Genomic DNA, 27,972 nt, shown 5'->3' with positions numbered 1-27,972 from the left:
TTGGAACCCGAGGCCCAATGTCCCCCAGCCCTGCAATAGTGCAAAAGAAAGACTGGTATGGATAAGGTAGGTGGGCTTCAAAGAGTCCAGGTGTTTGCCCAAAGAAGCTTAGAATATAGGTGAGACAGCCAGAACCCACAGAGAGAAGGCAGCAAGGCTGGAGGTCAAGGAAGATCAAAGGTTGAGGACCATGGACAGCTCCAAATGAACAACTCACGCCAACAGAAGCAAAGGTCTTTAAATTATTGGTGTTAATTCTTCTTATTGGTAATTTTGTTTTATCTTTTCTGTAAATCCTGTTGAGATTTGTTTTTTTTTACAATATCATGGTGTATAAATTTTATGAAACAAACAAACCCTCTAGTCTGAAGACACACACACCTCTTTCATCCTGCAGCGTGCACACCCTGGTGTCGCCAGACTGGTGATTTGTGGTGGGAGGCACCTGCTTCTTCAGGGTCAGGGAAGATTCTGTGACAGTCCAGGTTCTGAATCTATGGGCCCCAATAGTATGGGAGGTTCCAGCTCCTCATCTGGTGCCCTGCAGCTTCTTGTTCATTATCCATAGAATCACAGAATTGTAGAGCTAATAGAAACCCTCAATGCTCACCCAGCCCAACCCAGCAATGCAGGAATTACAGCTAAAGAATCCCTGGCAGATAGCCATCCAACCTGTGTTTAAAAGCCTCTGATGAAGGAGAGTCCACTTCTCTGATGAAGAAGAGTCCAACTCTCACCATTAGAAAGTTCTTTCCTATGTTTAGTAGGAATCTCCTTTCTTGTCTTTGGAATCCATTGGTTTGACTCCTACCCTCTGGAGCAGCAGAAAACAAGCTTGCTCCCAGGCTTCCATTAATCTGGAACACTGATGGATTCAGGGAGTCATGACTTCTTTGGGCACATGTGATTCCCCTCTGCCTCAGTCTGGGCCCAGTGTCATTCATTCATTCTTCTTCTGCCACCAGGTTGCTGGCTTGCCAGGCAGCCAGTGTGGCACATTCTCTCCAGCAATCCTGAACTCCCTGGGACAGAAGGCTCTCGGACTCTCAGTGCAGCAGATTGAGAACTGCATCCCTGAAAGCATGCTAGCATCTTCTCTGCCTTCCTTGAGCAAAGTTCAGGGCTGGGACCCTGAACAGGCTGGCGCCATCCTGGAGAAACTGTTCAGTTCTGGATACCAGGTGAGAAGAACATTGTCCCCTTGCATATGAAATACATACAGCTGAGCAGGAACCTTGAGGAGACATGGGAGTGAAGAAAAACATCTCACCTGGTACAGGGAACTTCTGCCAGAAGTTGAAGTTTTCTTGCCAACAGGAGCTGCCCATCGGCAAATCTTGCCTTGGGGGAAGAGGTGTAGCTCAGTGATAGAGTATCTGCTTTGCATGCAGAAGTTCCCAGGTTCAGCACCCCAATGGAATGACTGAGAGAGTTCCCAGTTTGCAACTCTGAAGAGTCACTGCCAGTCAGTGTGAACAATGCTGAGCTAGATGGACCAATGGTCTGACTCAGCAGAAGGCAGTTTCCTATGTGCACATTGGCCGCTGTGTCTAGCTGGTCAGAATGATACTGGTAAGAAATCGGTCCAAGGAGAAATGGGTCAAAAGCTCATATAGAAAGAAGAAAAATGTCCTGACTAAAGAAGAATGGCAACAGGAGTTATTAGAATACTCAGAAATGGTGAAACTTACTGGACGAATAAGAAATCAAGACAATTTTTTAAAAATATAGCATGGAAACCATTTATTGAATATTTACAAAACTCTTGTAAACAAATTAAGACTTTAGCAGGATTAAAGTAAAAACATGCAGTGACAAAAAAATATATTGACTATCTGGGATAAACAATAAATAGGGTTAACGTGGAACTGCAATAAAAAACAGTATACTGTAAATGTAAGAAACCACAAAAAGGGGGTGGGGAGTCAAATTATGATGTGGAATAATTCAAATTTATGTTTTGTATTTGTTGTAAAATGAAAATTATATATATGTATGTGTATGTGTGTGTGTATATATCTATATCTATATCTATATCTATATCTATATCTATATCTATATCTATATCTATATCTATATCTATATCTATATCTATATCTATAGATATAGATATATAGATATATAGATATATAGATATAAGTTCATGTAGAAGTCCCTTAAGAACATGACTCAGTGTGGGCTTGCAGTGTCTCCTAGCTCCAAGCTACCAATTCAGTCTTCTGGGTGAAGTTGACTATTGGATGACCAACCTGGTTCCTACAGCTAAGAGTTTCCTATTTACAGATTCAGGATGGCCAGAGCCTTGCAGCACTTGGGAGTTTGGTGGTTGGGTTGAGCCACACCAGCCTGGAATCCATACCTGCCCAGGTGGTCTTGGACGCTGTTAAAGTCCCAAGCTTTGCCAAGCAGCTGGAGACCGTGCCACCCACTCTGAAAACAGCATTTGTGGAAAAGGTGAGGCCTTTCTTTTTCCTGTTAACTCGTTGTAGCATTTCGATGCTATTATTTATTAAATGGTTTTTTAAAAATTCTTCTGTTCAGCCAAACCAAACCCCCAGAGCAGCCTGCGATCTGAAAGACATGGCACAAAAAGAAAAGGGGGTGGGAGCGAGAAGGGGAAAAATAAACTCAAGCACTAGTTCTTAGTTACAGGATCCTTGACCTGTCAGAATGGAAAGGAGAGGGGGAGCTCAAAATTTCCAGCCTTTCAGGAGAACTGACAGGCTTAATAATAACAGCTTTCATGTTTTTAAAAGCACTTCACATACATTATAATTATTGTAATCCTTTACAGCAACAGCCACCTCAAGGCACATGCCACCTCAGGAAAAATCTTACCACTGCCTGCACTGCTAAGCAACACCTTCCCCCATGCACTTCTTAGCTAGTTGACTTTAACACCAGCAGGATTAACCTCAAATTATCAATTGAATGATCCCTGCTGTTGCATTTCCAACCAAGACAACCCTGACAGGTGGGAAAATAGTGACTCGGTGAGCTTTGTGGACCAGTAGGTATTTTAACCTGGATCTTCCTAAGGCCACTTAGGGATAGGGGAGAATTTTGGTTCAGTTTTCATTTTAAAGTGATATGAGGTTTTGTGAGGGCCCTGATCTGACTTATTGCAGTTTATTGACACTGTGCTTTGACTCAGGGAAGGTGGAGAGCATCCCCAAACCATATTTGTCCACCTGCACACCCCTAATATTTATATTCCGATGGATTGTTCTCACACTTTTGCCTACCACCCAGGAATATGCAGATGAAGAGTCATCAATACATATTTTAAATAAACAAACAAAGCAGCCACGATGGGCTAGATGGGACTGTCATCCAGTTCAGCAAAAGTTTGCCCCCATGAAGAATAACTTTGTTTTCTAGCTGGTTGCTGCTACAGCGGGATTTAACGACCTGGTGCAATACACCCCGGATGGTCTGGTTCCCTATATACCAAAATCACTGCTGGTCCCTGGTGACACGTTCAACATTCAAGATCTCAATGACAAGCCATGGACCCCAGAACAGGTGAGACAGGGAGATGACTCACCCTTATTTCCAACACCTCCTGGACATCAAGGAGGAATCACGTGTCCTTGTTATTAACGGAAATTGTTTATGTTCTTCTTGGTTTATTCCTATAGGCTGCCATGTTGTTTCCTGATATAATCAAGAGGGTCCCTGAAATCCACAGGTATTGCTGACCCCTAATATTCTTTTTCTTTTTTGGGTTTTTTTCCTCTTTGAGGAAAAAAGGCCACATTTATTCATAGCACTCTTTCAAATGGGTGGCTTTATTGGAGGGGAATGGTCTAGAGAGGAGAGGAAAGGCCCACCCATTAGCCTAGAGGGCACAGTCACTTAGTTGTAACTCTTGAAACCCAGCTCATTCTTTTTGGGATGCTGATGAGGACACTTCAGCAGCCTCCTCTCTTCAATTTTAACGCTCACTGGGCATGGGATCCCAAGAATTGGAAGGGACTCAGGCCATCATCCAGACCTGGGTAGGCAAACTAAGGTCTGCAGGCTGGATCAGGCCCAATTGCCTTCTGGATCTGGCCTGCGAATGGTCCGGGAATCGCCTCATGGATCGCCGGCGCGCACGTTCGTTCCTTCTCCCTCCCTCTCCCTCACACGGCGTGGCGGTGGCGCCTCCCTCCCTCCTCCTGGCTTCTCCCCGCCCTGCCTAGAGGAGGAAGGGGGCTGGGCTTTGTTAGTGCCAGCAGCAGCAGCGCTCGAGTAGCCGCCATTTTAAGCATCCCCTCTTCGGAGCCCTTTCGTGCTCCGCTCATCGTCCCTCCGCTGCTCACAAGACACAGATAAGCAGCCACCGAGGCTTGTGGTGCTCTTCCATAATTCCCCCCCCCCAAAAAAAAATATAGTCTGCCCCCCACAAGGTCTGAGGGACAGTGGACCGGCCCCCTGCTGAAAAAGTTTGCTGACCCCGATCCAGACTGACCCCTCAAATCCACAACACAAGAATTAGTTGGTTCTGCCAGCCACCGGTGCCCCTGATCGAATTATGAACCCTCCATATTAAGTATTTCAAAGGCAAAAGAGGAGAAAGGTTAGAAGATACCCCACCTCTCTTCTGCATACACATTCGACTGAGCCCCTCACTTTTTAAAAACCACTGGTGATGTTCTTCACAACTATCTATTCATTGCTTATGGTCCCTTGAATTTTCAGCCTATCCCCTTCCATACTGCAAGGTGTTACTTGTGCAGTCGCTGCTGATATGGATGATGAGAGATTCCAACAGCTACTCAACGTTCTGGGGCAGAAGAACGTTCAGCTGAGCGAAGAACAGGTCGGCTTCTTTGCATGCATCTTGAGGGCTTTTTTGAGATCAATATTTGAAAGTATTTTCAAAGACCTGAATTGGATTTCCCGTCTCAGCTTTTATCCTTGGTGTGTGTTCTTGGGGATATGATAGTAACAGAATTGGGGCCAGTCATTCAGTTAGGTAGGGTAAGGAGACCACCTCAGGTAGCAGGTGATGGGGAACTTGGTACTGTTTGTGGGGTTTTGTTGGAGAGATTATTGCTGTTGTTGCTGTGGGTTTTTTGTATCTTTATTTTAGATCTTGTGATTTATGTGGAAGTTGTCCAGTTTGGTTGTATATTTTTAATGTTTTATTTATTTTGTTATTTTCGAGTTAGGTAGTGTTTTTTTTTCTTTCATGTTGTAAACCACCTTGAGCATGGTTTGAACTGTGGAAAGACGCCATACAAATAAAATTATGTATGTATGTATGTCCCCACAGTCTGCCCTAATCTTCTCAGCCAGCCCAATGCCCTCAGGTATGGTGGCGTATGCAAAGGAAATCTTTTGGGGCTTAAATTTTGCAAAACCAGCTGCAAAACCAGCTGCAAAACCACCACAGATGGGTGCATTGTTGTTGTTTATTTTATTTTATTTTTAAGGGAAAATCCCCTCACCGTTTTCTGAAATAAATGACCTGCTTGTACTTCTTTCTACTTGCTGACAGAATGTTCTGGTTTGTTTTTCAGCTGAGCTGCTTAGCCAAGAGGGTACTGCTCAGTGGACCCCCAGAGGATTTAAACAACTACCCTAAAGACTTGTTTCTCTTTTTAAGGTAAATGTAGAGTAGTATTATAAGATGTGGTGGGGTTGGATGATGCCCATGAGTTCTTTCCAAGCTTGTGATTGTGTATTTGTATGGTTGGAATCCACCAGAGGGAACTACTGAACTGGCCATACTAGTCTCTTTGTTAAGACATAGGCCCTAGCCAGGCTTGTAAGCACCCTGCTTTTACATGACTAAAGAGTGGTCATGTTGCTATGGAGATGACTGGCTGGTGATGCTCTTTAAGGAGGAAGCGGGTTCTTCCCCACACCCTCATCTGTCTTGTAGATAATAGAGCAAGAAGCCAGGGGATGCTCTTTTGTTTAGTCTGGCTGATACCGAGTGCTGGAATGACACAGAGAGGCTTGTCTTGTGCTGTGCTGAATCCAAAGCTATGGTTTGGGGGGACCCTCTCCCCCAGCAACCTAATGAAGAAGCAAGCTCTGTTTTAAATACTTATGCTGTGAGCCCCTCCATCCTATGCTCAGGTTGTATATATGTTCAAATAAAACCACCATCTTAATAAAAGACACCACATTCTCCAGTTATCTTCATTCCAAGGAAACCAGAAGTAAGCATTGAACCTCTGAAATATTTTTGCCACTTGGAGACTGGGGTGTTCACAGCGGTGTATTAAACACAGAGTGGGGAGAGTCAATCCATATGCACAAACATTCATTAATCCTTTCTTGTTTCTAGGCCTTCAGACCTTGCAGCAGGTGAAAACTGCAAGGAGTATGTCACTCGCGTCGGAAAAGCCAATATTGATGTCCTGGAGAAAGATTCCCCACAACGGAAACAGCTTCTGTCAGAGGCGTTAGCTTGCCTGGTAAGTAAAGTAAAATTCTGGCACCCTAGGCAGTGATAAAAGCAAAAGCATTTATTCAAGCTTGCGTCTGTGCCGAATAAGTGGCACTCTGGACCAAGAAACTTTCAATTTAACTCAAAAACACCCTGGAAAAAAATACGCTTCACAGCACAGACTTCAGTTTTATCTCTTATGCCCATGACCTCAATTTGAAATACAATCAGTTTGCCAATAATCACCTGATATCACATGATAGAAGCTGGGTTTTATCTCTCTTCTCCAGACTGAAAAAATACAATTAGTAGATGAGTCAACTACTGTTCCAGCTTATTTACATATTTTTATCAATGAGGGCCAATTTTAATAGGTGAAGCAGATTTTAGACTACTGAAGTCCTGGTGTGTTTTTCATGGGAAATTGAAAGGCAGCAAGTATTGGTCTACTCAGTCTCAAGTTATCTCCCAGTTTCTGAAATATCTCATAATAGTACCTATACAGGAATACAGATAGAAACTAATTCGATGAAATATATTTGATTATTTGGTTAAAATATAGGTTATTAATCAACTAAATTATTTTAAGATGCTGATAGCTTCTCTTTTTAAAAAAAATTACACAATTTTTTTACAAATGATTTTCTGTAGGACATCCATGACCTACAGGTAACCAAGGAAGATGCGGCAATTCTGGGCCACTTAGTCTGTGATCTTGGTGCAGACTACATCGCAGCATCCGGCAACAATTTTCTGACGCAGTTAAATCAGTGCCAGTCTTTCACACCCGAACAAATCAAAGCAATCCAAGCTCTCCTCGGCAGTGGAAGAACCTCGTTTGGGTAGGATCACACTGCAGGGTGTTTGTTTGTTTGTTTGTTTGCTTGCTTGCTTGCTTGCTTGCTTGCTTGCTCTTTTGGAGTTTTCTGAATTCTCCTGAAAAGAAAACTGGTTGTCAGAAATCTGTTTGGCTTGCCACTGAACCTAATTCATTTGCATTTGCTAGTGCAAACAGCATTTCAAAGCTAGAATTGTGGGTTTTTGACTGGAAATGCTCATCATGAAATGTTATATTTGCAGCAAAAGCTACGCTCCCTAAGAGGAAGCCATGCCTAACATAGATACAGAGTCAGTTTATAGAATAATACCTAAAAAGCCGAGTTAGGCTATTACCATGTCACCTACTGGCAGAAGCTTTCCAGGTTTTCAGACAGGAGTCATTCCTCACCCTTCCTGAAGATGCCAGGGTTTGAACGCAGATGCTCCACCACTAAATTTCACAGCTTCAAAAGCCATGCTCTGTAGCTGAAAGGTGGGTTTTGCCTAAGAAACCTGAATCTCACACAAACGAAAAGCAACCACCAATTTACACAGTACAGGTTTCATTTCACCATGCAGAAATGGATCTAGAGGGAGTAACTATGATCTTGCAATGTCGCACAGGTTCCGCATCTGAAACCAAGGCTTTAAATGACAAATACTTGATGTTGGATCCTTTTGGTTTAGTGCTTGCAAAATGCAGTCGTGCAACATTTGAATTTTTATTTTATTTCCTTTTCATCTTTAGCGGCATTGCAGTATTCCATCGGTTATACGGCACCAGCAGGAGCAAGTGAGGGAGAGCAGCAGTGCTGCGAGGTTGGGGGAGCCTGTCTTGGTAGTGTCCTTCAGGTGTCCCAATAATACCAACCTAAAGCTTCCCTGATCTCACTGCTTCCTCACCCGCAAATGCAGCACCAGTGGCAGGAGGGCAGTGCCCCTGCTGCCTTGTCCTCCTTGTGTTCTGCAGCTGCTCAATGCCTAAAGAAGGAGAAATTATATTCTAAATGTCACAGACATTGCTTCTGATTGGAACATCCTTTAAACTCTCTCTCCGTGAAACTCATGCCCCTACTTCAGAGTTCCGTTGTGTTGATATGTAGCTTGCTGGTAATTTTCCATTCCCTTTCTTTCCGCTCAGGCTTCCTTCAACATGGTCAAATTCTACCCTGGAAGAACTGAGTGGTTTGCTCCCTATATTTGATCACAGTATCCTACAAAGTATTCCTGCAGTAAGTCTCTCTCCCCCCCATAATCAAGGGGAAGCAAAAGGGTATTTAAGTCTCTGTTGAAGTGCTGTGCTCTGGGTCGTGTTTGTTTGCCAGGAAAATAGGATGGGGAAATTGTAAGTGGGAATTATTGTGGACCTCACTTATCTTTGTCACAAATGTCATAAATTGAACCTAAGCAGCCTAGCCTCTTCAAGTCTTTATCTCCACAACTTCTTGTTCTACTCTATTTTCAAATTCAACTTATATACACTCTCTCTTCCAACCTTTAGTCAAATGCAAGGAGAGTGGACACCTTGTTAAATTTCTGTTTCCCTTTAATTGTCAAGCTCCTAGTCAAAAATGTTGTGCAAAACCTCCTGAGAAAACATCCCCTTGTAAACTTTTGACCCTCCTGTGCAAAACTTCCAACTGTAAACCTTTATCCTTCCCGTGCAGGAGACTGCTAAAGCAAAAACCAACTGATATATAACAACCAACCAGAACACAAAATGTTCGTTAATGTTCCATCACTAGTGCTGCCACTGAAGTTCTGTAAATGAGAGCAGGCAAGGGAAAGGTCACATCTCATGATTCTTCATCAGTAACCATCTTTCATACGATGGGTCTTGTGTTTGCTGTGACTTTATACTGAACTGTTTGTAACTGCTTTGTGCAATGATGACTTTGTTAGCCATCTTGAAAGGTAAGGTGGGATAAACCTAACATCATCACCATTTTCATATTATTTGCTGCGGTATTCTGTTCTGAAAAATAACCATCTTGGTCATGCTACTAAACCCCAAATCCAGAAGAAGGAAAGGAATCTATGCATTCAGTTTAACTAACTGAGAATCGCATAGATTTTCTAGATTTTACATCCTTCACCACATAGGTGTTTCTTTTTCCTTTTGCAGGGTATATTAAAACCATGGCTGAAAGACTTCTTACACCATACCCATATGCCAACAGGACAGCTGGCATCTGTTGTGAAAAACCTCCACCCCTCCAGGCTGAAACGTAATTCAGGTATACAGCAACACTGCTTTTAAGCTTGGAGCTATTCTCTGGTAGCATTGGAGCCAATTAACACAAACAGCAGATCCCATGATAAAGCTGTTACATAGGAAACACAGAAAGTTGCATTATACTGAGACAGGCTATTGGTCCATCTAGTTCAGTATTGTTTACACTAACTACCAGTGACTCTCCAGGGTTTCAGGGAGGAACTATTTGCACCCATACCTGAAGACACCAGAAATGGACCATAGATATATGTGAAACAGATGCTGTTTATATTGCCAGACTTTAGATTGCCACTTCAGTTTGCAGTGAGGGGATTAGAGGGGGCATTCCTGAAGTCTTCTCCATATGACCAGAAACTCCTGCTAGGGACGAGGAAGAAATTCAGTTTGCATCTAAAGGCAAATCTACCTAATTCGCCCTTTCCAAAACAACACACAAAGTGAAACATAGCCACCCTTCAAAATTCAGACTTCCCTGAATTTTGCAGTGCAGCAAGCTGGTCCCAAGCTATTAAGGACTTGATATACTAACAGTAGCACCTTGAACTTTGCCTGGTAACAAATCAGCAGCCAGCGCAAAGCTCTGAGCAGACAGGATCTCACTCCCACCAGCAGCTGTGTTGTAGCATACGGCACTAACTGCAGCTTCCATATCAAGCACAAGGGAAGCCCCACATAGTTAATTACATAGTTAATACAGGTCACAGAATTTAGCCTCTCTCCAAATACGTATTTAGCAGAGAGCACCCTACAGCACATAGTCTGTACTCCCTGATTCAGAGGCACTATGCTTCTGAATCACTTGTGGCTGAGGAGCAAGAGGGGTGGACCTAAACAGACAGAACTTTGATAGGATCCAGCAGGGCTCTTCTGATGTTCTTGCATCCACACGGGCTTGTCAGTTGTGCAAGTTCTTCAACCCTGGTTAACTATTGAGTCTTGCCTTCCCAGGATGCCCAGCTGATAAGACCATAACACAGGAGGTGCTTGATGATGAGCTGATGCCTCTTTATTACAATAACGAGGAATTACGCCAGTGCTTGGATGACGCAACCCTGCAGGCCAATCTCAACAAGATCTCAAGTTATGCTTTCACTGAGGAGCAGTTGATGGTGCTTAAAGAAAAGCTGGACCGGGTAATCGATGTTTTGGCTTTCATAGTTTGCTAAGAGGGGCATGGAACTGGGGCTTGAGTTCAGCCATTGCTCATCTGAGACTGCAGGCAAAGGAGAGTGGTCCAAGCAGGTCAATAGATTGAGGCCTTGCATTCTCTCTGTCTCTCTCTCTGTCTCTTTCACTCTGCCCCCACTCATTCATTGAGGTGAATGAGTCACTGCCCCACCAATCTCAGCCTGTCCTCAGCAAGCCCTCTCCCTGCCTATCTCCTGACTAGGGAGGAAAAGTGGCACCGATTCCCTTTCCTTCCCCGTCTACCAGCTCTACCTGGTACGCCAGCCGAGACCCTACCTGCCTGGCACTGTCTCGCCAGATTGGTGCATGCTCTGGTTATCTCCCACTTGGACTACTGCAATGCGCTCTACGTAGCCTTTGAAGGTGACCCGGAAACTGCAACTAATCCAGAATGCAGCAGCTAGACTGGTGACCAGGAGTGGCTGCCAGTACCATAATACAACAGTCCTAAAGGATCTTCACTGGCTCCCAGTGCATTTCTGAACACAATTAAAAGTGTTGGTGCTGACCTTTAAAGCCCTAAATGGCCTTGGCTCAGTATACCTGAAGGAGTGTCTCCACCTCCATTGCTCAGCCCAGACACTGAGGTTCTCCTCCAAGGGTCTTCTGCTGATTCCCTCACTGCGAAAAGTGATGTTACAGGGAACCAGGAAGAGAGCCTTCTCGGCAGTGGCACCTGCCCCGTGGAACACCCTCCCGTCAGATGGCAAGGAAATAAACAACTATCTGACTTTTAGAAGAAATCTGAAGGCAGCCCTGTTTAGGGAAGTTTTAAATGTTTAGTGTTTTATCCTGTTTTTACTATTCTGCTACAAGCCACCCAGAGTGGCTGGGGAATCCTAGCCAGATGGGTGGGCTATAAATAATAAAGTTGTTGTTGTTGTTCCATCCTGCCTTAGTCTCATGCAGCCTTGTTTCTGTTATGCTCCAGTTCGTCCTCTGTGAAATGCCATGTTGTTTGCCTTGCTGTCATGAAATTATGTAACTAATGTAATATAAATAGTTAATTGTGTAAGTTAGGTTGTCAATATGTTATTTCACCCCATTAATTTCAATGCAAATGAAAGCTAATGCAAATTGCAGGGGGGGGGCATAATCAGTTATGTGTTGTTTGTATACTGAAAGCAGTAACACCAGCAAATATCGATTGAATTCACTTGATTTCTGTTCTGCACACGGGTTGAAAAAGTGAACACCAGCCATTTCCTCTCCCCTTTTCTTCGTCATCAGAATTCCCTAACATTCCTGCTTCTTACTTCCAACCCATCGGGGGTGACTCTGCCTGTCATGGCCTCTGGAGTTGCCTGTTGTTGATCTCCTCTGCATTCCTTCCCCCCAATCCTGAAGGGCACCAGCTCTCTCACTCTCTTGTTCTCTCTCTGTATCTCTCTCTGTATCTCTCTCTCTCTCACACACACACACACACACACTAAGGCAATCTGTCTCCTGATTGATGTGCGCTCTGAGAAAGGGCAAGAGGTGCTCCAGCAGCGTTCACAAACACTGATTTTTATTTTGCAATCCCTATAGCTCTATCCTACTGGATATCCCGATTCGGTTATCCGTAGCGTGGGAGGCATCCTCAGCCTAATGACTCCTGAGGATATTAAGAAATGGAAGTTCAACTCGCCAGACACCCTTGTTGCTTTGCTGGACAACGCACCTGATGATGAAGTGGTAACGTCAGTCTTAAAAGCACAGCCTCCCCAGATTTACTTCTTCCCCTCGTTTTCCAAACTAGAAGTTTATTTTGATTTTGTGAATCGCTTCCTAGAAGCAAAACATGAGGAAACATTTTACATGCGTAAAGAGGTGCATTTGGTTGCAAAGTTTTAGAGGGACGGCACTAAAATACACAGAGGTTATGATGCCTCTGTTCTCCTCTGCTTTTTTAACAGGTGGTAAAGTTAATGAGTGGGTGGCATTGTGGTCTAAACCACTGAGCCTAGGGCTTGCCGATTGGAAGGTTGGTGGTTCGAATCCCCGCACCGGGGTGAGCTCCCGTTGCTCGGTCTCAGCTCCTGCCAACCTAGCAGCTTGAAAGCACACCAAAAAGTACAAGTAGATAAATAGGTACCACTCCGGCAGGAAGGTAAACGGCGTTTCCTTGTACTGCTCTGGTTTCGGTGTTCCGTTGCACCAGAAGCGGCTTAGTCATGCTGGCCACATGACCCTGGAAAACTGTCTGGTGACAAACGTCAGCTCCCTCGGCCAGTAAAGCGAGATGAGTGCCACAACCCCAGAGTCGTTTGCGACTGGACTTAACTGTCAGAGATCCTTTACCTTTTTAAAGTTAATGAGTTGTTTCCCCTTCAGCCTACCCCAGTGCATTTTGGTGCCTCAGACCAGATTTCTGAATATTCAGAATACATAAAACGTTGTTAGAATGAGCCACAATGTGGAGACAGCACAGAGCATTCATAAGACTAGTTCAGCCGACCAAAATCCACTGGAAAAGTCATAGAAGTTGGCTCATAACATGTCGGACAACTGAGCCACCCTACTTCAATATTGCCTGATTGGCAGTTGCTCTCCAAGGTTTCAGGCAGGGGCCATTTCAGGCCATACCTGGAGATGCCATTGAGGATTAAAGCTGGGACCTTCTGCATGCCAAGCAGCTGCTCTGCAACTTTGCTGTGGAACATAGATGCTGCCTTATGTCCATCTAGCTCACTATTGCCTACACTGACTGGCAGCAGATCTCCAGAGTTACAGACAAATGACATTCCCAGTCCTACCTGGGACCTTCTGCATGCAAAGCAGGTGCTTTAGCACTGGGCTATGGCTATTTTATCTGAAAGCCACCTGAGTCCCTGTCTGGGGGAAAGGCGGGATATAAATAAATATAATAATAATAATAGCTCTTCCCAAAAAAATATACATTTGCAGAATGGCCCTGAAACCCATTGTTTTCAAAGGTTGCTCAGGTTTGTGCAGGTTTGTGCATTGGGGGTGCATGGCCATTGTGGTGAGACCCCTGAGAACATTTCCTTTTAGGACAAGGATAGAAATGGTAGAAATAGTAAAAGGTCAAAATAGTATACTTAGCTGAGTTTTGGCTAGTTCATTAAGCAGTGTCTTAGCTTTGCTCATGTAAGACATACTTACAAGCCAATCTGTTTTGGGTTGGAAATTATTTCTTTTAGGCCAGGGAGATTATTCAGCAATATGGCAAGTCCGGAGGCCAGTTTGATGCCACAGCTCTGGATGCTGTTGGGGGACGTTACATGTGCTCCTTGACCCAAGGCCAGCTTAAAACGATCACAGAGAATGCTATCAAGTGAGTAAACTGCTTTAAAACTCTTCATCTCTTAGCAAGAAAAGAGGTCCACTTTCTGCTTAGCAAATGGCTTCTCCACAAAGAATACCAGGAACTGTAGTGAGGAGAGTCATTAAGAGACCGTAGTCCTCTCACGGTGCTACAATTCTCGAAGTTCCTTGGGAAGGTTATACCACTCTGGGAATTGTAGCTCTGGGAGGGGGAATAGCGGCCCCCTAACATCCCTCAGCACCCTTAACAAACTACATCTCCCAGGATTCTTTGAGTGAAGCCATGACTGTTAAAATGGTATCACAGCATTTTAAATGTATTGTCAAGTGCGGGAGTTCCCCTCTCCCTTCTGGTGGTTCAACGATAAGAATTAATTAGCATTTGGTAGATTTATTGTCCTTTTATTACAGCATTATGTTGCAATCACAAACAGGCAACCCTCCTCAAGGATATCAGTTGCCTACTCTGACTCCTCCCCACTTCCGCAGCAAGAAGTACACCAACGAGAATTTCCTCCACCACCACCCCGTGTCTCCTTTGTTCTCTGACATGCTTGGACCTCTGAGTTCGGGGGGAGGGAGGGAGGGGGTCTCCCCCACTCTTGATTGATGTATCGCCCAGCTGCTCCCTCCTTTCTGGTTGCTTAGCTACTATCTCATAGCTGGGTAGCTCCTCTCTCAACTGAGCAGCTTCTGATATTCCCCCTCCTCTTCTGTTAGGAACTGATCTCCCTGCAATTGCATTCCCCAGTCTTCCGATCCAGACCAGCCCCTGACATGTATAGTGTGCAAGTGGGATGGTAATGGGAGAGGCAGAATCCAGGGGTGCTATTTGATTATTAAGATCTTGGGCTTTGTGGTCTTCCAGCGTGGGCCTTTAGGTTATGTGCATTACTTCAGTTTTATAGCGCACAATTTCTTTTCACATATTGTATTTTATTCTGTTACAATTTGAATCGCATAGAATTCCAATCGTAATACAATATGGGAAATAAAAGAAGCAATTAAAGTACAACTAACATTCAATATGTATATTCAGTGTAATGGATGTGCAGTCTCCCATCTTCACAAATCCACAAACATAAAGTGCATTGGGGTGGCCTCGGGCCAATCCCTGCCTCTCAGCCTAAACTACCTCACAGGGTTGTTGTGGGGATTAAATCAGCCCCACCCTGGGGTCCTTGGAGAAAAAGGTGGGATATTAATGAAATAATATATAAACAAAATACTGGTGACCCATGGACAACAGTTTGGGGGGCCCTGGAAGTTTATAAACAGAGGTTGGATGGCTGTTTTTCAGAGATTCTTTTGCTGTGATTCCTGCAATGGAGGGGTTTGACTAGACGACCCTTGGCGTCCGTTCCAACCCTAGAATTCTATGGTTCTATGACCTAGTGAGCTCAGCTCTTCGACCCCTTCATTGCAGTGAATAATAAGCAAAGCTGAGAGAAATGTGGAAGGGCTTGGAAACTCGCTCACCTCTTCTTTCCTCTCCCTCCTTGCCATTCTTGAACAGGAGTGCCAAGACCCTCAACATTGGTGGGTGTCCTCAGACTACCAAGGATATCCTGTACCCAAAAGCCAAGAGGGCTTACTCTGACCGACACAATGAGTTCCCTGCTTACTATAACCTCATCAAGCCATACCTGGGTAAGTCACAGCATCATTTTCGGAAACACCTTTGCAGTCTAGGCTGAGCATTGCAGTTTGTTGAAATGCAACTTGAAAGCAGCTGATCAGCTCATCCATTCGGTTAAATGGGGACACTGCCCCACTAACCTCAATCTGCCCTCCCGCCCACCTTCTTACTTAGAGATGGAAGAATTTGTCAATTTAAAACAAATGCACATATTAGGGTATGTGTATGACAGCATAGTGAAAATAACATACAAAGATGCATTAGATTGGAGAAATTTTCTTGCAAGTATGCATATAGTTGTCACAACTGCATGCAACTCTTTATTAGGAGAATTTTGCACTAAAGTTTTGCACTAAAATTTTATGAGGGTGTTTTGTTTTGTTTTTAATAAAACTCACAAACTGATGCAGAAATGTAGATAATTTAAGTTTGGAAAAATGAGAAACCAAGAGAACCGAAATTGGTATATTTGTCCACCCCTAGCCTTGAACACCACCATTATATCTGGTTTGGATCAAATTTTATTTCCTCACCATCCCTATTTGCAGGACTGAGAAAATTAAAACAATGTTGTGGGTTTCATGGGGGTTGGTCTGAATACCCTGAGCTCCTTCCAATTCATTGGGTGCTGTACTCAGTGAGGGTTAGAATCTAAGAGCAGAGGTTGCTGGCCTGGTCAGACAAGTTTATTTGTAAGACGGTGACCTTAGCCGGCCACTTAAGAGCATCCCAATAGAACGAGCTGGGTTGCAGGAGCTACAACTAAGTGATAGCGCCCTACAGGCTAATAGGTGGGCTTTTCCTCCAGCCCCCTCACCTAGCTGCTAGGCAGGAAAACAAGAGCCAAAGTAGCTGAACTGGGAACAGGCTAGAAGCTGGAGACACAGAGACATGCTTGCTCTGTGCTGGATCCAAAGCTGGGACTACTGGAGAATTTAAAGACACCGTGAAGAGTTGGGTACTTTCCACATGTAAAGAGTTGCCTTTATTAGGGAACTTTGCAACTGAGTTCTAAACATAACTAAAAGATCTCTTTCATTGACTCAAGAAAGGTTGACAATAATAATAATAATAATAATTTATTATTTATATCCCGCCCATCTGGCTGGGCCTTCCCAGCCACTCTGGGCGGCTTCCATAAAAACCAAAAATACAGTAAAATCACACGTTAAAAACTTCCCTGAACAGGGCTGCCTTAAGATGTCTTTTGAATGTCAGGTAGTTGTTTATCGCTTTGACATCTGCTGGAAGGGCGTTCCACAGGGTGGGCGCCACTACCGAGAAGGCCCTCTGCCTGGTTCCCTGTAGCTTTGCTTCTCGCAATGAGGGAACCGCCAGAAGGCCCTCGGCGCTGGACCTCAGCGTCCGGGCAGAATGATGGGAGTGGAGACGCTCCTTCAGGTATACTGGACCGAGGCCGTTTAGGGCTTTAAAGGTCAGCACCAACACTTTGAATTGTGCTCGGAAACATACTGGGAGCCAATGTAGGTCTTTCAAGACCGGTGTTATATGGTCTCGGCGGCTGCTCCCAGTCACCAGTCTAGCTGCCGCATTCTGGATTAGTTGTAGTTTCCGAGTCACCTTCAAAGGTAGCCCCACATAGAGTGCATTGCAGTAGTCCAAGCGGGAGATAACCAGAGCATGCACCACTCTGGCGAGACAGTCCGCAGGCAGATAGGGTCTCAGCCTACGTACCAGATGGAGCTGGTAAACAGCTGCCCTGGACACAGATTTGACCTGTGCTACATGGACAGCTGTGAGTCCAAAATGACTCCCAGGCTGCGCACCTGGTCCTTCAGGGGCACAGTTACCCCATTCAGGACCAGGGAATCCTCCACACCTGCCCGCCTCCTGTCCCCCAGAAACAGTACTTCTGTCTTGTCAGGATTCAACCTCAATCTGTTAGCCGCCATCCATCCTCCAACCGCCTCCAGACACTCACACAGGACCTTCACTGCCCTCACTGGTTCTGATTTAAAAGAGAGGTAGAGCTGGGTATCATCTGCATACTGATGAACACCCAGCCCAAACCTCCTGATGATCTCTCCCAGCGGCTGCATGTAGATGTTGAAAAGCATGGGGGAGAGGACAGAACCCTGAGGCACCCCACAAATGAGAGCCCAGGGGTCTGAACACTCATCCCCCACCACCACTTTCTGAACACGGCCCAGGAGGAAGGAGCGGAACCACTGTAGGACAGTGCCCCCAGCTCCCAGCCCCTCAAGACGGTCCAGAAGGATGTTATGGTCGATGGTATCAAACGCCGCTGAGAGATCCAGCAGAACTAGGAAACAGCTCTCACCTTTGTCCCTAGCCCACCGGAGATCATCAACCAGTGCGACCAAGGCAGTTTCAGTCCCATGATGAGGCCTGAATCCCGACTGGAAGGGATCCAAATGGTCCGCTTCTTCCAGGCGTGCCTGGAGTTGTTCGGCAACCGCTCGCTCTATCACCTTGCCCAAGAATGGAAGATTTGAGACTGGGCGATAGTTGGCCGTTGTGGCCGCATCTAAAGATGGTTTTTTAAGAAGCGGTTTAATAACTGCCTCTTTCAGCGGGTCTGGGAAGGCTCCCTCACGGAGGGAAGCATTCACCACCCCACGAAGCCCATCGCCCAGTCCTTCCCGGCTAGCTTTTATAAGCCAGGATGGGCAAGGATCCAGGAGACAGGTGGTTGGTTTCACTCGTCCAAGCAGCCTGTCCACATCCTCGGAGGTAACAGATTGGAATTGATCCCACTCAACTTGACTAGACAGAACTCTAGCACTCTCCCGCCCTGGCCCTGCTCCCACGGTGGAGTCTACTTCTTCCCGAATCTGAGCGATTTTATCTGCAAAAAACTTTGCAAAATCATTGCAGGAGAACATGTGGCCCGTACTGGGCCCCGATGTTACAGGTGGTTCCACTAAATTGTGAACCACCTGAAAAAGTCTCCTGCTGCTGTTTTCTGCAGATGCAATAGAGGCGGTGAAGAAATTCTTCTTCGCCGTCGCTATCGCCACTTGGTAGGCTCGACGTTGAGCTCTAACCTGTGTCCGATCAGATTCGGAATGAGTTATCCGCCACCGGCGCTCTAGCCGTCTCAAAGATTGTTTCATTGCCCTCAGATCCATGGAAAACCACGGGGCTCTCCGGGCTCCATGCAATCGGAGAGGGCGCTTCGGAGCCAAACAGTCAATAGCCCTGGTTAACTCCGCATTCCAGCGGGCCACCAGGGAATCAGCTGAAAGGCCATCAACATGGGACAATGTATAACCATCAAGTTTTCACCAAGTTTTCTTCTTTCAGGAGGTGCTCCGGGTGAGGATCTGAGGGCACTCAGCAAAAATAATGTCAACATGGACATCAACACTTTCAAGGGCTTGCGAAAGGATGCCGTGATGGTGAGTGGGATAACGCCGTAGGGCTGAAGATGACAGGGCTGGCCTGCCCATGAGGCAAGGTGAGGCAGTTGCCTCAGACAGCAGATATGGCTGGCGGCCATCTCCTCCTCACCCTGCCTCCTCCTCCATGCCCGCCATCACCTAGTACAAGTCATTTTATTACAGCCAATGACCAGTATCAAGGCAAATACACCAATTACAAAATTTAAAAACTCAAGACAAAATCAGATGATGTAAAATCACATATACATAAAAAAGGCAGTTCTGGGTCATCATTTATCAGTCAGAAAGGAAACCTTCTGACCCAGGAATGTCCATCAGTCGGTACATTACACTAATCCTGGGTGCTAATTATTATAAGTCGTATTTTTATTGCTGCTGCACAAAACTTGGCCACCTTGAATGTTATAACAGGATTAATAGCTAGGATGTTAAGACAATAGCTAGGATAATATCGCTGGCCTCCTTTTGCTCCTGCCTTCAGCACAGGGTGGTTGTGGCTTCAGGGGAGGAGGGAGTGAGGGAGGACTGTGGAGGAAGAGGAAGGGGGCTGCGGAAGAGGTGGGGGTGGTATTTTCTGTTTCTCCTGAAGCGGCAAAACATCCTGGGCTTGCTGTGGAAAGCGACCTTCAGAAAGAGCATCAAAATAAAATGAAATGAAATTTATCAGAGCACAATTCAGTCTTTGACTGGGCTTCTCTATCAGTCCCTGGGGGATTTCTATAGATCACACCCCAGCCTTCTCATGTAACTGTACCGGGAGTAGTGTTGCTAACAAACTTGCACCTACGGCAACAATCGGAACACTTTGGAAGTTCCTCTCAGTGAACGAGAGAGAGAGAAAGAGTGGGCCATATACACATACACACATATACATATATCCTTTGCCGCTTACATTTGCAGTTGGAGCTTTTGAATCCCAGCAGGGTAGACATTGCCTATAACCAACTCCCTTTGACTCATTTCACAGCAACTAAAACCCACCGATGTCAAACACTTGCTGGGGATGAATTTAGCAGAGCTGAAGACTCAAGAGAACGATCCCTTCGTAAGAGACTGGATCGTGAAGCAGAAGCAGTCTGAGCTGAACAGCCTGGGCCTTGGGCTCCGAGGGGGGATCCCTGATGGATACATTGTTGTGCCTGACGAAGAAAAGAAACGTAAGAAACGGGGGGCATTTGCTTTCGAGGGGGTTTAAATTCCAATGATGTAGGAGGTAAATGATCCACAACAATAATAAAAGCTCTCCAGCTTGAGAATCAGTATATAGGAATTATGAAAATGTCTCCAGGTGTCTTTTTTGTGTATACAGTGGTACCTCTGGATATGAACTTAATTCGTTCCGGAGGTCCGTTCTTAACCTGAAACTGTTCTTAACCTGAGGTACCACTTTAGCTAATGGGGCCTCCCACTGCCGCCGCACCGCCACCATGCGATTTCCGTTCTCATCCTGGGGCAAAGTTCTCAACCCGAGGTACTACTTCTGGGTTAGCGGAGTCTGTAACCCGAAGTGTTTGTAACCCGAGGTGTTTGTAATCCGAGGTACCACTGTACAGATATATGTACTACTTTATTTTTTCATCATTTATTTATTTTTGCAGTCTGCCCTTCCTATAAGGAGTTCAGACAGTGCACATTCCCCGCCCTGCTCCCATCTTAATTGCACAACAACCCAGTAAGGTAGTGACTAGCCCAAAACCACCACAGAGTTAGATGAGATCCCAAAGTTTAGCTAATTCAAACCACTGCAAAAGCATCCCTGATCAATGGCCATCCAGGTTCTGTTTAAAAACTTCTTACAAAGGAGAACTGGCCGCTTCCCAAGGGAGTCACTTCCACTGTCAACCAACTAAAACTGTTGAGAAATTCTTCCTTAAGTTTAGCCAAAAATACCCTCTCTGCCCCATTTATTTTTATTTTTATTTTTATTTTTTTGTACTTTAAACCCATTGGTTTGAGTCCAACTCTGTGGAGCAACGAAAAGCTATTTTGCTCCATCATCACTATGACTGACAACTCTTCTGAATGTTTTGAGATGGCTGCCATATCGCCTCTTAATCCTGTCTTCTCCAAGTTAAACACTGTGTACACACCATGCACTTAAATCTCATTTAAATCAGATTGCCTCTCTCAAAAACGCATGGGTACTGCTGTTTGTTCAGGGTGCTGGTAACTGTAGCTCTGTGGGTGGGGGGTACGCTACAGTTCCCAGGATTCTTTGGGTGGGAGCCATGTGCTTCAAATGTATGACTTGTCTCCCGGAGTCAAGGGCTATTGATTAATACTAGCCATGATGGTTGTGCTCTACCACCATGGTTCTGAACTCCAGTTACTGGAAGCTGTGGGAGGGGAGAGTTGCTTTGGCAATCAGAGGTCCTGTTTGTGGGCTAGACATTAAGGCATCTGGTTGATCCCATGACAACAGGATGCTGGACTAGACAGGGCATTGGCCTGATCCAGCAGGCTCTTCTTAGCTTCCTGTGCCTGTCCCCTCCTGCTTCAGAGTTCTCACCCTTTCTCTGAAAGATGAGGAATCTGACTATAGAGTCATAACAATGTTGTTTCTTGTTTCTCCAGAGACCTCCGGAGCGCCCCGTGCCACCACCATTGCCCATCTCCTGCACCTCTTCCCTGCGTTCCTCCTGACTCTGTTGCTGACTTCTTTCCTTTCATGAAACTCTCCTGCTCTAATCAAAAAACGGGCAATGTGGTAATGATGATCAATCTCATTTTGCTGCCATTTTCTATCAACTTTCAACTTTGCCTGTGGTGGGAAGAACAAGAATACCCTTAGGGAAGTGGGTGAAGGAGATTATTTTAGGAAGTCAAACAGAATCAGTTCTGGAAGTCCATTCAACTTCCAAAATGTTCAGAAGCTGCGTTGGATGTTTGTGTTCCAAAGACCGTTCGCAAACCGGAACACTCACTTCCGGGTTTGCAGCATTCGGGAGCCAAAACGTTTGACTCACAAGGTGTTCGGGATCCAAGGTGCGACTGTGTGTGTGTGTGTGTATATATACAGACATACATATATAGATATGTAAGCCACCCTGGGATCTTAGGGTAAAGGATGGGTGTTTAATAAATAATAATAATAATATGTAGAATGCTTCATTCATGCAGCAATATCATTTGCAAAGTAGGAGCTTCATAGCCTGAGCTATGATGAGACACCAGGACCTGTATAAATTATGCAGATAATGTAGAATTAGCTGCTTTTGTCCAACTTACATGGTTTGTTTCTGTAAGCTATAGGGGGTGCAGCAAGGAGCAACTTTGAGCTCTAAAGCACCACCTTCTGAAGTGGTGGCTGCTCATCCCACACAGTTCCCGGGCTTTAAGCTTAACCAGGCAATGCCCAAATATTTTCAAGCAGAAAGGCCACAGCTCAGTGGGGAGAGCGGATGATTGGCACACAGAAGATCCCAGGTTTCATGGCACTTCCAAGCAAGGCTAGTAGAGAACCACGCCTGAAATCCTAGGGAGCTGCTGCCAGTCAGTGTAGAGAATAATGAGTTAGTTGGACCAGTAGTCTGACCTACGTTCCTCTGCCTTTGACAAACAGGGAAGGGGTGGGAATTAAATCTGCAGTCCTTGGGATTTTGTGCAACACAGAGTTCCATACTTCTCACTTTCTCTGAGCTTGGAAGAAATTTCAGGAGCAGGTTTAGAGGGTTGCTTTTCTTTCAGAGGAGAGAGTATGGATGTGTTGTGTTGAGGTTAGAGCTAGATGAATTTGTCGGTTTCCATTTCCTCCCTCTGTTTCTCATTCTTCCAGTCTTAAGCTGAGTTTATCACATTTCTGCATCAGTTTCCAGTATTCCAATATTTCAGAATTTAGTTTGCTTGCAAAAATATACTATGAGAAATGCAGTTTCACCTAATATGGGGAAGGACCACAGCTCAATTGTAGAGCATCTGCTTTGCATGCAGAAGGCACCCATCCCCCATGGCGTCTCCAGATGGGGATGGGCTGAGAAAGACTCCCTGCTTAAAACCCTGGAGAGATACTGCCAGTCAGTGTGGACAATACTGAGCTAGATGAACCAGTGGTCCAACTCATTATCAGGTAGCTTCCTATGTAATATGATGCACACTGGTTTGTTATTTCACTTATATATACATTTTTGTTTGGGCAACTAAATTCAGAGCAGTAGCAAATTTTGAAATCTAGCATTGTTTCCGTTCACATCCAGCTTCAGTAAGTGTGAATTGATTTCAGTTTATTAACAGAGAGAAGAGATAGAAAGGAAGTAGGCAATTCCAAGCATTATCAGCATCCTAAAAATCAGCAACAACCCATTATTTTCCTCAAGGCTGCTTCTGCCCAGTTAAGTCCAGTGACGTGAAGTCTGCTTTTCTTGCAAAACCTGCCTTTTTCAGTCCTCTTTCCCCACTGCAGATGAAGAGAACCTCCATGCCTAATGGACACCATTAATGGACATTGGTGTCCATTAAGCAAAAATCCCCTTTTAGCTACCAAGAAAGATAAAACTTTCCATAATAGACCAATGAGTCCAGGGCCAGCCCCAAACATTTTGAAGCCTGAGGCAAAACAAAAAATGGCGCTCCCCTCCCCACTGGGGAAGAAGATTGGAGTGAAGATTGAAAACAGGAACAAAGGAGAACTAAAGTTCTATATTGGGACCCACTGCCCCTCTGAATCCTGCCGCCTGAGGCAGTTGCCTCAACTTACCTCATGGGTGGGTTGGCCCTGAATGAGTCTATAGGATTTCCTAATGCCACACACAATCCTTTCAGTATGATTGTTGATGCACAGAATGCACGTTATGCAGTCATATGATCAATCAGCTGACCAGAAGTGCCTTCACAGCAGACATCTTGAAGTCTCCAGAAATGTCATAGTCAGTCTAGCTAACCAAGAGAGTAAAGGGAAATGCTGTGGTTGGAACTGTCTTGGGCCATGAAGAAGAACCTGCTGAGCTCAAGACTTCTTTCTAACCAGGGGGAAGACACCAGTCTGCTGACAGGGCCCGTCACTATGCACCAACTGGGTGAGCAAGTGAGATGGACTTGGAAGGCATAGTTGCAGCCTTCTGGACAAGCATTGTAAGCTGATTCTAGCCCTGGGAAGAGAGGGGCTTACGTCAGTCTAGCAGGGTAGGCTTCTCTTGAGGACTAGGTGCCTGCTTGCTTCGTAAATTGGGAAAATGTGAAAGGGCTGCAACTCAAAGGCAGGCGGGTTGGGGATCAGTGTTAGAAAAGGGTAAGACAATAACAGAAAATCCGCTGGGGAATGCTAAGGACACCTGATGCTATATAACCTGTTCTTTTGACTCATATAAATGGCTTATATGTATTGTGCAAAATAAACATCTGGTCTTCCTCTCTAATATGGCTGCTGTGTCTTTGGCATTCCTGGTGTAAGATGTCACACTGACTTCTAAAACAGGGCTGGGGAACCTCAGGTACAGGATCACATGTGTGTGCCCCCTACCTCATGCCTCTCTACATGGACCTCAGGATTCTCCAAGCCTCCCCAGACCACACCCCCTCTCCCTAGGCCACACCCACCAGCGCCCCTGCCTCACACCCTCCAGTGCTCTGGCATGACTGGAACTCTGATAATGCCTCTTGCTTGCCTGGATGGAGGAAAGAGAGAGAGGGTGTGTGGGTGTGTCGAATGTAGCCTACTCTACAAAGGGACATATCCACCACTGTGCCCACTTTTCTTCTGGCCTGCCCATATTTTGCTGCTCATCTTCACCCCTTCCTCACTGCCTGTGTTGAAGTTGGGAACTCCCTTAAAAGGAGGAACGGAGAACCTGCAGCACTCTAGAAGCTGTCAAAATATAACGCAGAGGTATAACTTGACGTAGGAGGAACATAATTCTGCATTTTATAATTCTTTTTACCCCCCCCCCTCACTCTAATTTTAGCCACTAGGGGTTGTTGTTGTTGTTAAAGTTCATTTGGGCCTCAGTTTACATGGTTGTGTAGGTAAAGGGACCCCTGACCATTAGGTCCAGTCGTGGCCGACTCTAGGGTTGCGGTGCTGCTCTCGCTTTATTGGCCTAGGGAGCCGGTGTACAGCTTCCGGGTCATGTGGCCAGCATGACTAAACCGCTTCTGGTGAACCAGAGCAGCACACGGAAACACCGTTTACCTTCCCATTGGAGCAGTACCTATTTATCTACTTGCACTTTGATGTGCTTTCAAACTGGTAGGTTGGCAGGAGCAGGGACCGAGCAACGGGAGCTCACCCCGTCGCAGGGATTCGAACCGCTGACCTTCTGATCAGCAAGTCCTAGGCTCTGTGGTTTAGCCCACAGCGCCATCCGCGTCCCATAGTTGTGTAGACATTGTGTCAAAAACTGTGTTGATATACGTATTCAGTTTATTTCCCCCACTCTCCAGCCCTTCTGCCTCCCAGCCCAGCATTCCAAAGGGGGAGGAAATGTGTAAACATCAAAGCCGGTCAAAATTAAAACCAATTTTTATTTTTTAACACGTTATTGAAATTAAACAGAAAGTCATTTCCGCAGAAAGCAACTTTGTGATATTAAGGAACTTGAACAGTTTAGGATGGAGAAGGGAAACAGCTGGACTTTTTTAAGATCAACGAGCATGAGATTTAGAGAGGTATACAATGGAGTCTGGAAGTTATATCAATTAAGAGCTTCAGGTAAGCTTTCCATTACTTCTATCAGAACCTAAAACTCTTTCAGTGGTAAAGAGGGCGGGGTGATATCTGTCATTTTGGATTCCATCAGTTTCTCATTTTTCTAATCAAGTTCTGTTCCCCACATTTCCATATCAGTTTGCAATTATTTTTTCAGCATTGTAATATTAATTTATCTGAACATACATATTTTTGCAAAGCAATTTCCCCCTTGCATTTCCACGTTATTTTTTGATAATATATGGATTTTTATTCACACTTTACCCTTGTTTATGCATCGTTGTACATATTACTTGGCTGGAGAACTGCTTTGCAAAATCTGGAAAAGTGAATTCCAAAGGATGGCTGAGTTTCCGTTCGCGTATTGTTTTGCAAAATGCAAAGTAAGTGGCTTCATCTTTAAATGCAAACTGAATCACATTTGTCTCCCATTCTTCAATGTGACTAATGCTCATCTGGATCATGGCAGTTTTGAATAAGGACACACTCAATATTCCCACCTCCTGAATTTAGCAGTTGGGCAGAAATATGTTGTTGTTTTTTATCAGCCACTACAAGTTTCTCAAGCTTCTGGTTTTGGTGATTGGTACCTGATGTTCCCTGAAACTTTGGCCAACATGCTACAGCCAAGTCCAATGAAAATACCTATTGCTAATACGCAGTATAGCACAAAATATACAGAGTTCTGATTTAGGGTTAACATAGGATTAAGATGCCTCCTTCCTTTCAAGGTAGTGCCTCTGCTGCATGATAATCAACATTCCCCAGCATTCAAGACACTGGATGCTTCCAAGCAGTTTCTGTTTTCGGATGTGGTTCAGTCACATGCCAGAAAATTCAGGTTGTGTAATTATAGATGGATGGGACTCAGATCTTGTGCTATAGGCTGCCCACAAAGGGAAGGAAGAACTGGGAAGGGACATGTCAATTTGAGTTCTCTCAGTTCTCATTTTTTCAATCTTATATTCAATTGTCCACATTTCTACAAATTTGCCATTTTTTAAAAAACTAATGTACTCTTTGTGCATTTATCCTAATAAACACATTTCTCTATGCAGCTTTGACTCAAGCACATGTTTTGCAAGCAATTTTCCCTAATACAATGCATTTTTTAATGTTAGTTTCATTTTAATGCACAATTCTCCAAAACAGATGCATTTTTGTAAACATGAGTTGGTTGGCGCACTAGATTGCAAAATTCAGAGAAGTGCAAATTTCAAAGGATGGCTGTGTTTCAGTTTTTGCACTGATTCAGAAAGTGCAGACTAAGTAGGTTTGCCTTTAAATGTGAACTGAATGAAACAGAACTGGGTCTCTGAATAGAACAGCCTGGCCACTTAACCAGCACAAGCAGGGCCTGGGTGAGACAGGAGTCCACTCTCCACATGTGATTTGCAGCAACTGATATTCAGAGGCAGACTGTCTCCAACTGTGGAAGCAAAAGGCAGCCATCATTACTAGTAGCCAAGGGGCAGAGAAAGCGGTTTGCTTTCTGCTAGGTTCCCAACTCTTCAAGCTGACTTGAATGGATGGGCTGAGCAAAGCCAGTCTTCTTGCTTCCCCTTGCTCGGAGCCAACCTGAGCTGCTGATGGTGCAGTTCTGGTTACTAACACAGGCCCAGAAAGGAATTCAGGAGCACAGCTGTTCCAGGAGGCTCAACAGACCAGGATCCAGCATGCACAGAGGACAGGAAAGATGGTGCTGGATCTCAGCACTACCTTGAGTGTGGAAGTGTCACCATAACAAAATGAGGGTAGAGAGAAACACAGCAGCTTTGCAGCAGGCAAAATTTGCATTAGGCACAGGGCAGTTACTATGCACATAAAAGTCAGAAGAGACCCACAGTCCAGAGAGCACTGGCGTTTGATCCATGGGTTCCAAACGGCTCCCCTTGTAGAACTTCGAAGCTCTTGCCTTTGCCGTCCCCAGTTTCTGTCGGGAGGTGCGAGGAAGCAAAAATACCCTCAGAGAAGCCTCCTCTGAAGTGGGATTCCAACCACAAGGGACAATGTCAGAAGAAGACAGGTGGAGGTTAAGCTGGAAGATGATCCTGGATGGAGAAAGCGGAGGGGTAATTCAAATGAGCCACTGTTGCTTTTGCATTCAAGATCCTCAGATTTGCCAGAGGCTGGAAATTCTACACTGTAAATGCCCTTTCCTCACCATGAATTATGCAAAAAATAGTGTACAAAATAGAGATCAGATTTCTATAACCTAGGGCAGAGGTCTGCAACCTGCGGCTCCGGAGCCGCATGTGGCTCTTTTACACCTTTGCCGCGGCTCCGGGGCGGATACTAGCGAGGGGAGGAGGCGCATTGTGCGCCCCGACACTCCCCACTGTGGCGGGCGCTGTACTGGCTGTGACGTCGCATGGGGGCGGTGCGTGCGTTAGTCACGCACCATCC

General features: G+C 45.2%; 2 protein-coding genes across 2 annotated transcripts in view; one reads left to right on the top strand and one right to left on the bottom strand.

Moving 5' to 3' along the window:
- Positions 1-24,266, top strand: part of LOC307202508 (mesothelin-like) — a 28,175-nt gene extending 3,909 nt beyond the window's left edge. The window contains exons 4-20 of the mRNA XM_079952494.1: positions 966-1,181; positions 2,284-2,454; positions 3,382-3,525; positions 3,642-3,691; positions 4,687-4,807; positions 5,511-5,596; positions 6,287-6,416; positions 7,040-7,230; positions 8,349-8,439; positions 9,333-9,444; positions 10,392-10,576; positions 12,162-12,308; positions 13,778-13,911; positions 15,418-15,551; positions 18,829-18,923; positions 19,894-20,083; positions 21,501-24,266. Of these exons, the coding sequence (XP_079808620.1) occupies positions 966-1,181; positions 2,284-2,454; positions 3,382-3,525; positions 3,642-3,691; positions 4,687-4,807; positions 5,511-5,596; positions 6,287-6,416; positions 7,040-7,230; positions 8,349-8,439; positions 9,333-9,444; positions 10,392-10,576; positions 12,162-12,308; positions 13,778-13,911; positions 15,418-15,551; positions 18,829-18,923; positions 19,894-20,083; positions 21,501-21,598 (2,295 nt within the window). The 3' untranslated portion in view covers positions 21,599-24,266. The remainder of the gene's footprint in view (positions 1-965; positions 1,182-2,283; positions 2,455-3,381; positions 3,526-3,641; positions 3,692-4,686; positions 4,808-5,510; positions 5,597-6,286; positions 6,417-7,039; positions 7,231-8,348; positions 8,440-9,332; positions 9,445-10,391; positions 10,577-12,161; positions 12,309-13,777; positions 13,912-15,417; positions 15,552-18,828; positions 18,924-19,893; positions 20,084-21,500) is intronic.
- Positions 24,267-25,406: 1,140 nt separating this feature from the next.
- Positions 25,407-27,972, bottom strand: part of LOC307202605 (uncharacterized protein) — a 31,771-nt gene continuing 29,205 nt past the window's right edge. The window contains exon 30 of the mRNA XM_079952719.1: positions 25,407-27,617. Coding sequence (XP_079808845.1) covers positions 27,532-27,617 — 86 coding nt within the window. The 3' untranslated portion in view covers positions 25,407-27,531. The remainder of the gene's footprint in view (positions 27,618-27,972) is intronic.

This window comes from Podarcis cretensis (assembly GCF_951804945.1).
Source record: "Podarcis cretensis genome assembly, chromosome: 14".
Taxonomy (NCBI): Eukaryota; Metazoa; Chordata; class Lepidosauria; order Squamata; family Lacertidae; genus Podarcis; species Podarcis cretensis.
This window is presented reverse-complemented; position numbering and strand designations above follow the sequence as displayed.